We start from the raw sequence: 13,445 nt of genomic DNA, 5'->3' as shown, positions 1-13,445 counted from the left end.
ATAGCCTGATAATGTGTGTTATATGTTATTGTGAATATACAACATGGATGGACTCTCACTTGGAAAGAAGGAAGGGAATAATGAAACTTTAGAGTCATAGTCAGTAAATATTAAGTCAGCTCACTGTTTACCAGACATAGTGCTAAACACTGGGGATGCAAATAATAAAAAGACAGCTCCTGCCCTCACAGAGCTTACAATCTAATCAAAGAATACACAAAAGGAAGCTGAAAGGAGTGGGTAGAGGCTGGGCATATGAGAGTACTGTTGGTGGAGTCAAAGCCAGGCCCTTTCTCTTTGGGTCACACTTTTCTTTCATCTTAAAATAAAGAAGTTGGACTATAACTATTCTACGGCCGCCTCCACTTCTTGATTCCTTGAATACAGGCACACCTCCTTTTATTGCGCTTCACAGATAATTGCATTTTTTTTACACATTGAAGGTTTGTGACAATCCTGACTCAAGCAAGTCTATCGTGGCCATTCTTCCAACAGCATGTGCTCATATCATGTCTCTGTGACACATTTTGTTAATTCTCACAATATTTCATACTTTTTCATTATTATATTTGTTATGGTGATCAGTGATCTTTGATGTTACTATTGTAATTGTTTTAGACTGGCATGGAGTCTGGAGGACCCGAGTTCAGTTCTGGCCTCAGACACTTAACACACACACACACACACACACACACACATACACACACACACACACACAAACTAGCCGTATAACCTTGGGCAAGTTACTTAACCCCAACTGCCCTCCAGAAAGGCAAAAAAAAAAAAAAAAAGGTGGCCAACTTCATTGATAAATGCTGAGTCTTCCGACTGCTTCAGACTGGCCTTCTGTCTCTCTCCCTCTCCTCTGGCCTCCCTATTCCCTGACACACAACACAGAAATTAGGCCACTTAAGAACCTTATTGTGGCCTTAAGTGTTCGAGTGAAAGGAAGAGTCTAGGAGGCAATTGTCATTGTGGTCTTATCTTAAGAAATTGCGGCAGCCAGCCCAGACTTCAGCAACCACCACCCTGACCAGTCAGCAGCGTCAGCATGGGGCCAGACCCTCCACCAGCAGACTGCAACTCGCTAAAGGCTCAGGGGACGGTGAGCATATATTTTAGCAACATTTTTTAAATTAAGGTACACATTTTTTTTAGACATAATAGTATTGCCCACTTAATAGACCACAGTATAGTGTCAATACAACTTTTATGTGCACTGTGAGAAAGGCACCTCGAGGGTTACAAGGTGCTTTACGAATATCAGCCGCTGTTTCTTGAGCTAGGATGGGAGCAGGGCATCTCTCCGGCCTCAGGATCTTTTATAAAAGAGCGCAGCTGTTGCCAAGTTGTCAAGGAGCATTTATTAAGGGCCTACTGTGTACCAGTGTTGTGCCTCAAAGATACAAAGACAACCCCCCCAGCCCTGCCCTCAAGGAGCTCCCAGTCCCAAGAGAGGGAGGACGAGCAAACAGTGGCACCAACAAGACATGAAGAGTAACCTGGGGATGATTCCGTAATCCAAGCCCATAAGCACTTATTAGGCGCCGCGTGCTCTGGTGCTGGGATGGGCACGGCCGGAAGGTCCCGGCATTAAGGGGCACTGGGAAGGCTGGCAGAGGCCGAGACTTCGGCTGTTGGGGGATTCCAGGGTGGGCACCCGGCCCTCTATTAGAGTGTAAGCGCCTGGAGGGCGGGGGCTCGCAGGTCTTCGGGCCGGGAACACAGTGGGCACGTGCATTTCAGCATGGGGGGGGTGGGGGCACTGGGGAGTGACGCAACGAGGATGAAATAGACCAGCCTTTGTGTTTGAGGTTTGCAGAGAGCTTTACGAACGTCTCACTTTCTCCTCCCGACAGGCCTTGGGGGTTGGGGCTGCTGTTCTCCCCATTTTACGGATGAGGAAACTGAGGCAAACGGAGGGTAAATGTCCTGACCGAGGTCACCTTCTAAGGGACTTGCCCAGCACCACCCAGCTGCCACAGGGGTAGGGCTCGAACCCAGGTGTTCCCGCTCTCATTAAGCCCCGCCTCCTCATCTCTCCAGATCGCCGGGGGGCGGGGCTGAGATGACGTCTCGGGCGGGATCAGTCGGGGACCAATGCCGTGGTTCAGCCTCCGGGTCACGCCCTACAGAAAAGGCTCAGAGGGGGAGGAGGTGCCTGCGTCCGCTCCTCCCGGAACTGGATAGCTGCAGCCGTGGGAGCAGGTCGGCTCCTCTCATAGGATACACCCCGCCTACACTCCAGTGGAGGGAAGGGCGGGCCAGTTTGGAAAAAGGAGAGAGCCTCACGCAACCCCACTTCCGTTTCCGCTCCGGGAGGAGGCCGTCCATATTTGCTCTGGGAGGGGCCAGGGTGAAAGCTTCCTAGCGGAAGTAGCTCTGCTCTTCTCGCGATAACTGCGTGAACGAATTCCCTCTACGCGGGGTGGAGTCGAGCAGGCCCCTGGATCGCGAGCTGAACCCCGGCGTTCATCCCTCGGGGGAGGTGGGGTGGGGCCGAAAGCATCTCGCTGCTCCCCTTCAGCGCTTCAGTGTCGTTTTACGGTGGAGGGAGCATGACGTGTGCCCAGCTCCTTCCGCGATCCCGTGGGGCGCATGATTTCCCCACTGGTAAGGAGGGCATCGTACGTAGCTCCTCCCCCGAGGTGCACGCCCCGTGCAGAATCGAGTTCTTAAAGGCACGTGGGCACGGCAAACCTATCTGCTGGAGTCGCTATCAAAACATTCAAAACAAAAGTTCGCCGATGCCTGCTAAGCGCTTTTGCGCTAAGACACCTGTGATGCGGCCACTGAACTCCTAGCCGCACTTGAGCTTGCAGCGCTGGTGTGATGGTGCCCTGGCTGGTCACCCCCCACCGCTTCGGCCAGGCACCTGTCTGCAGACCGATGTGGACTGCTTAGCTGTCCAGCGCGGCTCCTGGGTCTGCAGAGAAAGGGCTCCGTCGGCCCGTACCCTCGGCCCAAAGGAAGGGAAAGTCCAACGAATTTAGAAGCGGATTCATGGAAATACAAAATACAGGGCCCTTTTTTCCAACCAGCTTTAGAAACCGTCTTGAGCTAAAGTTCATATGTATTATTTGAGGAGCCTTACAGACAAGGTTCTGATTCTTGAGGTTGCAAATTATCTTCATTAGCTTGTGTTCTTTAATCGGAACATCCATTTTAACGCTCAAAATTCGTACCTAGGCTCCTATCTTAACCTCTTCTATTCCTTTTTTTCCTCCCTGTCATTCTGCTATTGTTATGAAGGCCTTAGTTATCACTCTAGCATGGCCTTTTTTCCCCATGAATGTCTATTGTTTCAGTTCTATTCCTTTCTGTAGGGCGACCTCTTCTAAGCTAAGTATGGTTTTTGGTGGTTGTGGGGAAGGTAGGTGGTAGGGTGAAATCCAAGCTGCGTCTGGTCAGGAAGAGTTCAAATCCAACCTCAGACACCTAGGCTAGCTGGGTGACCCCAGGGAAATCACTTAACCCTGTTTGCCTGTTTTTTCATCTGTAATAAAATAATCTGGAGAAGGAAATGGCAAACCACTCCAGTCTTTGCCAATGAAAACCCCAAATGAGGTCACCTAAGTATCTGGGGCTTACTGTTAAGTCGAGTTATGTCCACTATCCTGACTCTACTTTGAATGCTTAGTTTGAGAATTGCTATATACAACATACTGGTGTAGGTTCTCACCAGTGAAGCTCCATTCCTTCTCCTTATACTTATGATACTGCTGGTCTTGTATTTTTAACCGACCCACTATCCCTGACCAACTCTGAGTAGTTTTACAGTATTGGGCAGGGTTTGCTGTTAATCCATTACATTATGTTCTTGTCCAGGCTTTTCTACTCCCAAGTGGTGGGATTTATTCAGACACTATTTGCCTACTGAGGGAAGGCATAGTTGGCTCAAGAATAGGAAGGACTTGGCTCCCCTGTTTCTCTGGAGAAAGAGTGGTATAGTAGTATGTACACTGGGACAAGGTATTTGGAAACATGTTAGCTTTACCACTTAGGCACTTTACTGCCAAATGTATGGAAGATGGCTTCACCCAGTGCCTCCACATTTTCACTCAAGTAATCCCCTGCAATATGGCTTCCAGGGTTACTGAAATTATTTCCTTAGTTGTCATCAATGACCTTCACTTGCTACATTCAATGGCCTTTTCCAGACCCCTATCCTTTCCTAGAGATAATCAGGTGCCAGGGGAAATAAAGATGCTAATAGTGCCTTGACAATTTTCCTAGTCCTCCCAGCTGCTGCCTGACCTTCAACCTATCCTGTATATATTTTGTGTGTGATGCAGGTTCTTCCTATTAGAGTAAGAGCATCTTGAGGGGGCGATGGTTGTTTTATGTCCCTATCATTGAGCACAGAACCTGGCACCTGATAAATGCTTGTTGACTAATTATGAAATCCTTTTATCTGATGGCTTTGTATGTGTGTACTATTAGTGGAGCGGAAAGCTTCAGTTATGGGGAGCTGGGACAGATCTTTCAAGTTTTTCTAGACAGAGTAAGTTTTCTTAAGCTTCTCCATAGCACTCTCTTCTGCCTATCTCAGCTGATAACTTAGAAACTGACAGGAACTGTTGCCTCCACTTGCCTTACAAACTTCCTCAATCTAGTTTATGACCTCATTATTAAACTGAAATTTTCTCTCCCCCAAGTTATTAGGACACAGGCCCAGAAATCTAACTGCCAAATCTAATGGTCTTTTCTCACTTCTCACCACATTGTCTGCTAACTGATTATTGCTGACTCCTTGGATGCATCTGTGTGGCAGCTAGGTGGTACAGAAAATCTGGAGATCCAAGTTCAGCTTCTGCTTCACACTAACTGGCTCACTCCCAGGTTTACATATCCTAGCCTCTCCTGCATTCCAATTCCCACTTTCAAGCTGCCTTATCAACTTTTAAAACTAGATGCCTCATAGGCATCACAAACTCATTAAGTCCAAAACAGAATTCTTTCTGTCCCAAAACTACGTAATTTGCAACCTTGTGTTATGTTTTGCTACACTGGACCACCCAATCAGTAGCCATTATATCCCCAACTTCTCCAGCCATTCCAACCCTTCAGCACCCCTAGTCAATACCCATCACCTTATTTCAGATCCTCCATCACTTTGAACCTAGACTGTTGCCCCCTTGCCAGTCTCTCCTGACTCTAGCTCATTCTTCATGTTGCTGTTATGTTTTCCATATATTTCTGCTCATGCCTCCAGTGCCTGTCACATAGGAAGGGCTTACTACATTCCTACTAGTAAGAATCATTTATTCCACTACCCACTTCAGGTTTGAGTAACTATTAATCACTTACTGTGGATAACATGTGCATGGGAAGACACAACAAACTCTGATATTCTTATGGAAAGGGAGAGAATAACACTGTAACTGTTAATTGGTTCATAGAATATAAGTATATAGATGTTGTGATCTTCCTAGCTCTGGTATTTAGGCACATAAAGCACTTAATAAATGGCTGTTGATTGAACCCAATTCAAGGTTCAGTAAATAGTCTATGTTGGATCCAAACTGAGGAACCAAAATTAACTATAAAAAAGACTCAGGGGAATGGTTTAGTGATTACATCCTAAGTTCTCATCTGTTGTATTTTACTCAAAAACCATTCCACATTCATATGATGTAAACATGAAGGTAACTAGAAATTTCCTCCCTTACGTGAGTACCCATGTCTGGAAACCTTGCAGTCACCTTTCTAAGTGACAGTGCACAGTGATGACCAACAGGACTAGTCTATTATCCTCCCAACCCACATACATTCAAATTCGAGCACAAAATAATGTGGCAAACCCCAGGATGTTTAATAAGTCATGTGTTTTATTTACTAACGCTGGATGTTTATGCCACAAGGACACAGGCTCCACCGACGCCCTTGATTTTTTCCTCTGCTCGCCTGCTGAAGAACTTCGCCTTCACAATGACTGGCTGCTTGGGGAGTTTCCCTTTTCCTAGGACTTTGTAGTAGCCCTATGAAGTTGAGGGAGAAAAGCTTAAATAAGAGCCACTTTCTTATGTAGCCCATTTACAGTCAAGACTTACTAGCACACAAAAGTGGATCCATTTTTTAAAAGTGCTGTCCCACTAACCTTTCAAGTAAACTGAAACCAATGTAACTGACCCGGTGACTGACTGTGGCACCAGCTGCCAAGGCCAGTGAATAAAGGTCAGAAGATTTTCTCTGAGGACTCTAGCACACCAAGACCACAGTTATTGTCAGGGTGTGACTCTAGTCTCAGGTCCAAGACAAAGGACTGGCTTGTGGGTAAGATGGGAGAAATTGCTAGCAACAGATATGATCATGAGGTTATGAAACCCAAAGATGAATACAGGTGGATCACATGCGAGTTCAGCTCACTTACCGACCGTACAACATCAATGATAGGGGCAAGGCCCTCCTTGTTTTTGGCAGCATTAATCCTGGTCTGCTCACTGACCAGTGTCCACAGCTTATCAAGGTTGACAGTTGGGCAGTAGCTTTGGTTTTTCTTCAAGTGGTAATGCCTCATACCCACTTTACCAAAATAACCTGGATGACTGATGAAAAGAAACCATCATTTAGTGTCAGCTGCCCATTCCTAATTGCCAAAGTCTTTACAGAAAGGACAGCTTCATTTTATATGAAGCATTTAAAAAATAAGATAGCTTTTCCAAGTAAGCAAAATATCTGGGCCAGGAAGGTCCTTAAAAAGACCAGAGTCCAACCTCATTTAAAAGATAGGATAATTAGGACCTGGGGCTGAGAAGCAACTTGCCCAAGATCACAATTATTTTAAATCTAAGTTTACAATGGCAAATGATATTTCCTCAATGAAAACTTATCATTCACCCAGAAGGGACTGAGCCTGGAGACAGATGTTATGAAATTTCAAATCCATGTCCAGACCTACTAGCTGTGAGACCCTGGGCAAATCACTAAGCACTCTTCGTCTTAACCCAGACCTCTGCACAGTGGGAGTTTTATAAATATAAATATTCCTAACCCGGTGACTGAATGGATCACGAGATGACCAGCCAGTGAATAGAGTTAGCAGTTACTTTTCGAGTACTTTAGCACACCATGACAACAGGCAATGCCTAGATGTGACTCTAAGTCTCGGTTTCTTTACAACAAATCTACTTTAACATGGCAACATTTCCCTGTAGATATCACAAAGGCTTGTTTAAAGTCCACCACTTTGGCCTGAAACTCTCCAATAACGATAAATACTAAATATTAATCTAAGCTAATTGTTTTGGCTACTAACCCCTCCCTCCCCCCCTCGCCCCGATACAGCAGGCGTTCTATAAACGTGTCGAAAGATGAATTTAGTAATCTGTTAGCCGGCAGGAAGGGGGTCCTTTGGCACGACGACCCAGCCGGCGGCGAAAAAGCAAACTCTTACTATTTGTCGAAGTTGATCCGGTGATGGTGCAGCCCTCCTGCATTGCCGCGGCCTCCAGGGTGCTTTCGGTGCTTGCCTGAGAGAGGGAGTCCGGAGTTATCGACCGCAGGCCCGGACTCGGGCCTCCCTCCCGCGTGGCCCTCCCCGCCGGCCGTCACTCACCGATGCGCCCGTGGCCGTGGCTGACGTGCCCGCGGAGCTTCCGCGTCTTCCTTAGTCGGGAAGGCTGCGGGGGTAAAGAATCAGGACATTAAGGCGCAGAGGCGGCGACAGCAGGGGCCCCTGCGCCCCGGGCTGCGGCCTGGCCTCAGATCCGCGCCGCCTCCCCCATGGCCTCCGGACCGCGTGGCCACTCCCGGCCCCTGCCCTATGGACGCCGCAAGGAGGAGTGGGAGAAGAAAAGAAGTAATGGAGCCAGAGACAGGGCTCCCTGCCATCCCACCCGCGAGGCGCCCAGGGCTGGCCGGGCCAGGCCGCCCCGGATCCGTAGACCCCGCCACGGTCACCTACCATCTTGCAAGCCGCCGCAAAAGAGAAAAGGAAGCTGCGCCGCAAGTGTCGCGAGAAGAGCGAAGAGGAGGGAAGTCAGCTTATACGCCACTTCCTCTCTTAGGGGGCGGGACGAAGGGATGGAGGAGCATGCGCCCCGAGGAGGGGGCGGGTCCAAGTGAGGAACCTCAAGGGGTGCGGTTGTTTCCCTTCCGTCTCCTCAGTTGCCCGAGGCGGAGCGGGGCAAAGCTGAGAGAGGAGACGAGCCGAGACCTCCACTCTAGGCCGGGGAGAAGGAGGCTAGTTGTGGGTCTCCCTTGGTGACCCCGCCCCGGGAGGGGCTTCTGAGGTCTCTGGAATGGCAGCCTCTGGAGGCCCCGGGTTCAGCTTCGTTTTTGCTGCCCCGCCCTAGGCGCTTAATAAAATCCGGTTGAACCGGCCGGCCTGCCCTGCTGCTCCCCCCCCCCAGGTTCCCCTCAGGTCTCGGAGCTGGCCGAGGGGCTTCCGAAGGCGCTCGGCCCAGTCGTGGAGCAGGAGGTGGAGTCTGAGCTCCGACCCCTCGTGACTGGGCCAACGCCTTCGCCTTCTGGGCCTCAGTTTCCATTTCTGCAAAATGAGGGGACTGAACTAAAGAAAGCCCCAGGATCTTCCCAGCCTGAGATCTATGGTCCCTATGATGTTTACCTGAACGTGCGAGCCTGCCCTCCTGAGCCATATTGACACACCCTCTTAAGCCGCCTCTCCCTTAATTCCTTCACTTCTAAAGTGGGCATTAGTATTATCACAGGCGTGTAGGGCCCTAGTAAAGTAAGTGCTTTGCAGACCAAGTACTATATTAGCTATTACCCTTATCCTGCACAAGTGGTGGAGAGATGAGGGGTGAAATGACTATTTTATTATTATTATTTTTAAGCCGTAGCTTACCTTAATATTGTCCCCTTGAGAGTAAACTTGTTAGGAGGATCCTAAGACCGTAGATTTAAATATTGAAGGGACTTTGGAGGTCATCCAGTTCAATTTTCCCATTTTCGAGGTGAATTAGAGTGCAGAAGAAGTTAAGTGGCCTATGGTCTTGCAGGTAGTAATAACAATAGCTGCCTTTTATATTAATATATTTTGGGCACTGTACTAAACACTTTACCATCAGTATCTTGTTTTGTTGTCACAACAACCCTGGGAGGAAGATGCAGTTAACATATTAACCGGACTCATTTTACATATGGGGAAACTGAGGCAAACAGGTTAAATGACTTGTCCAGGCTCACACGACTAGTTAGTGTCTGAGGCTGGATTCAAACACAGGGCTTTTCTGACTCCAGACCCCAGTGCTGCATCCACTGTGCCACGGAATAGTAAATAGCAGAACTGGAATTTGAACCTCAGCTCTTTGACTCCAAATGCAATGATTTTTGCATCACTCTACCTATCTATCAGAATTTGCACCATTTCTGTCTCCACTTCAGGAAGGTCATCAATGGTTTCCAAATCTTCCTCATAAGAATGTGTTTGGTTTTTAGAAAGAGGAAAAAAAAAGTCATTCAAGGACATATGTAGTACATAAGGTAAGTGAGTAAATGGAATAAAATGACTTTTGATCCAAAATAAAATTTAATATAAAAATGAGAATGATTTAGGGAGAGGTGAGGGATGGTCTGGACTTACTTCTGAAGCCTCTTCAAAGAGGAGTTCAGAAAGGTGAACAATGGCATCCTCACTAGAGTGTGTACTTCTTAGGGTGACTGCTTTGAACAATACTAGTACTTAAATTATTAGTCTCATTACTTCATAGTTGTGCCTCTGTGATAAATAATAACTTTTATGGAGCATGTTAAGGTATACAAATCACTTTTCTCACAAAAACCTTGTGACAGTAGGTAATATATTATTCACATTTTACAAGAGGAAACTGAAGCACAAATTGTTGGAATGATTTTTTGCAATATTACCCAGCTTGTCAGCACCAGACACAGGGCTTGGACTCAGTCAATCAACAAACATTTATTAGCTACCTACTGTGGGAGTGGATGGAAGGCTTGCCTTGGATAGACAAGACAGTTTGGGTCCCAATCCCACTTTTGACACATACTGGCTGGGTGACCCTGAGCAAATCACCCAAGCTCTCTTTGCTCTAGGCAACTTTCTAAGATTATAAAACTTCAAGAAAGGTGCTAGTTTGCATTTCTATAAAGAGTTTTCCTTAATAGGCAATTCCTTATGCCAATGAAAGGTCCAGTCTCTGAATTCTATTATGTCCTAGAACTATGCTAGGCACCAGGATACAAAGACAAAGAAAATGAAATACCTTCTCTCCAGGAGCTGACATTTTGTCATTGGAGACAAACTCATGCTACATCCCTAGTTATTTAAAGTTTACCAAAGCTCTTCCCTCAACATTGTGACTTAGGTAGTGCAAACATTACCCTCATCTTATAGATAATAATAACTGGCATACAGTTATAACAGACAATTTAGGACCATATATATTATTTTCTCTTAACTCTGTAAGGCAGGTGCTACAGATAGTATCCCTGTTTTGTGGACAAGTTCAAAAAGATGAATTTGCCCGAGGTCCTAGTTAGTGTCAGAGCTAAGTCTTGATTTAAGTCCACATAAAGTGAAGGCTTTTCCATTTCACTGTGTGTATTGCCTCATGACCAAAAAGTCACTTTCTATAGAAAAAATGGGGATCCATTTGGAACTTCCAAAGAGATGCTTATTATGAACAAATATAAGGGTCAAACATCAATGCTTTTCTGATGAATGTATCATTAAAACAGATTGACTTTATACATTCTTCATACATTTATTGCAAATAATTTCATTAATGTTCTATGAGAAATCATCCTGCTCATTTGCTAAATTGGTGACAAATTGACATCCAGCATCATGGTTTGATTCAGAGGCCAATATTCTCATCACACATTAACAACAATTCACATTTCTTTTTTTTTTTCTTTTTGGAGGACAATTAGGGTTAAGCAACCTGCCTAAGGTCACTTGCCTAGTAAGTGTTAAGTGTCTGAGGGTGGATTTGAACTCAGATCTTTCTGACTCCAGGGCTTCGTGTTCTTTTCACTGTACCACCTATCCACCCCCAACAATTCACATTTCTTTAGGATTTTGAAGTTTATAAAAGTGCTTTCCTTATAATAACCCTTGGAGGTGGAGTGTGCATATATTTATTATCCCCATTTTACAGATGAGGAAACTGAGGGCCTGATTTGCCCATGGTTTTTTTTTTTTTGGATCCAATCTGTTATTTTAATTTGTGTAGGGAGCTTCCAGCAAGGAAATTGCCCTATTAATGTGGATCTACAATTGCCCTCTAATTTAGAGAGTTGCCTGGGGGTACTGAGAGGGTAAGGGAGTTGCCTAAGGTCCCACCATCTATGTGACTGACCCTATTAGATGAGACCTGAATCCAATCCAGGTCTTCCTTACTCTATTTTTCTATCTATCTGTCTATCTGTCTGTCTAGCTATCTACTATTAATACACTATCAACTATCTCTGTCAACTCTGTGTTGCTAATGATTCCTTTCATTTTTACATTTCATCTGTTTGAAAGCACTTTCTTTTCCATTGCTCTGTGTAATTCTTATGAGGAAGGCAGAGTGCTAGAATGTTAGATCACAAGTCATGCTCACTATTTATGTATTCTTTGATTAATTTCATCTTCCAGCCTAGAATATTCTCCTGTATCCTTACCACTTATCCAAAATCTCCATTCTTCAAGACCCAACTCCTATTCTACCTCTTCAGGAAGTCTTTCCTGACCCCTCTGACCCATAGTACTCTTCCCTTCTGGTCTTATAGTGGTTATTATTTTATCTTTCATTTTATACCTATGTGCCTTGTGACAGCTCTTGTTTTCACTGTGGTTTAACTTTTCATGTCAATGTTAAACCACAGGATTTGCCTCCTAAATTCATTCACTTAAGAGCAGCAAAGAATGGGAGAAACAGACAGATAAAGAATAGCACCATGCCTTCATGGTGACCAAGACATCCTCCCAGAACAGATTTACCAGAAAACATGGACAAGAATCTTACAGGATAGGCAGAGCCATGGAGGGGTTTTGATCTGTATCATTGGAAGGAATACTTATATTGATGAGATCACAGATTCATTAAAATAAGTACTACAGTATTTCCATTTAAAAATGGGGAATGTCTGTGACTTAAGCATATCCATCTATATGTTTCTTCTCTCCAATTAAACTGTAAGATTCTAGAATTATTAGAACCAGTACTGTCTTATACTTCTTTGTATACCCCAGTGTTCTGCCCATAGTAAAGTGATATTTAGTGAATATCTATTAACTGAAAGAAAGCTGAGTGGTAACTAGCAGCAGTACTGGCATTTTGTTTAGGTTAGAAGTAAGATGTCCATAAGTAATAGGGCATTGACTGATGAGGGCAGGGCTTCAGGGCATGCACTGGCCAACTGTTATGTGTGGTTTGGTGAACCTGCTTCTGGAAATGTGTGATGACACATAAGGGATGGCCCCCTGATTCTGTGATTATTTTCTGTCTGCTTTCTGTGAGGTGAAAAAAAGACCTTTTTGTTGGTTGCTGAGCTAGAATTTGCAATAGAGAAACTCATGCATTGTCTCTTCTTGGAGGCTTTTGAGAGAGAAGGACAAACTGTGCTGGACTGCTTGGTTGGGAAGAGGTCTCAGACCCTCTCTTGCCTGGTCACCATGAAGGCATGGTGTTATTCTTTATCTGTCTCTGTGGACTTCTTTTCTGCTCTCAGAAGAATGAATTGAGGAGACAAAATTGACTAGCCTATGATCTTATGGTTTTCAAAAGGTTGAAAGAGCCCCCAGAGGTTGAGGAACTGGAGTATATAACTGATTTTGCTGATAATTGAGACCAATGAAAGCCATCTCTGAAGTGTGACCACCTCAGCCTGAAGTGGATTGGCCCAGCAGCCATGTCCTGTAATTAAGGTAATGACTGATCTATTGACTATGCCACACTCAGAAGTGAATTCAGTGCTAGTAAGAATATTTGTAATTATCATTTTAAGCTTGAGCCCACTCTCTCCAGGGACTGAGGTGTAGAGGGGAGGGCATGCTTCATTCAGGAGGGAATTTTTGTAATTTGGTTCTTACTGTATCTTTTTAGTAAATATTTCTTTGTAACAGCTTCTAGATGTTAACCAGTTAAATGATATAGGGAATATGCTTACTGGTAAGTGATATTGGGGGAATATATATTAGATGGGGGCTCAAGTTGATAGCATTAGGAAAAAAGCCTCTTTATCTCTCAGAGGTGCTCCTACAGCCTTGAGGGCACACAGGAGCCTTGTTCTGAGTACCCTATGGCCAGTGCTAGTATGGGTTGGGAGAATAGCTCATTAAATATACTTCTGCTTTTTCAAATCTTTCAACAAGACTTTAGAAGAGAAATTATCCAAGGGAAGATTACATATCCCACTCTGAAATTTCTCATTCTTATTTTGGGGAATGTTTTTTTTTTCTTTTTGTTGGAGAGGGGAAGTCAGGGCAGTTGGGATTAAGTGACTTGTTCATGGTCACATGGCTAGTAAGTGTT

General features: G+C 45.1%; 1 protein-coding gene and 2 non-coding genes across 3 annotated transcripts; all 3 read right to left on the bottom strand.

The window, feature by feature from the left end:
• Window positions 1-5,811: 5,811 nt before the first annotated feature.
• Window positions 5,812-8,046, bottom strand: RPL27A (ribosomal protein L27a). The gene is made up of 5 exons (XM_069091179.1): window positions 7,907-8,046; window positions 7,559-7,622; window positions 7,397-7,472; window positions 6,374-6,548; window positions 5,812-5,981 (listed from the first exon to the last, which is right to left on the bottom strand). Exons 1-5 carry the CDS (start codon window positions 7,907-7,909, stop codon window positions 5,853-5,855), a joined length of 447 nt encoding a protein of 148 aa, XP_068947280.1. The 5' UTR covers window positions 7,910-8,046; the 3' UTR covers window positions 5,812-5,852.
• On the bottom strand, window positions 6,120-6,251 carry LOC138163933 (small nucleolar RNA SNORA3/SNORA45 family). Its single transcript, XR_011168958.1, has one exon. It is a non-coding gene; the product is annotated as a small nucleolar RNA SNORA3/SNORA45 family (small nucleolar RNA).
• LOC138163934 (small nucleolar RNA SNORA3/SNORA45 family) lies at window positions 6,982-7,112 on the bottom strand. The gene has a single exon (XR_011168959.1). It is a non-coding gene; the product is annotated as a small nucleolar RNA SNORA3/SNORA45 family (small nucleolar RNA).
• Window positions 8,047-13,445: the final 5,399 nt, after the last annotated feature.

Source organism: Petaurus breviceps, unplaced genomic scaffold (assembly GCF_028583685.1).
Source record: "Petaurus breviceps papuanus isolate PSGF00001 unplaced genomic scaffold, PetGlider_PUasm1.0 188, whole genome shotgun sequence".
Taxonomy (NCBI): Eukaryota; Metazoa; Chordata; class Mammalia; order Diprotodontia; family Petauridae; genus Petaurus; species Petaurus breviceps.
The sequence above is the reverse complement of the archived record's forward strand: the minus strand, read 5'-3'. Positions and strand labels throughout refer to the sequence as shown.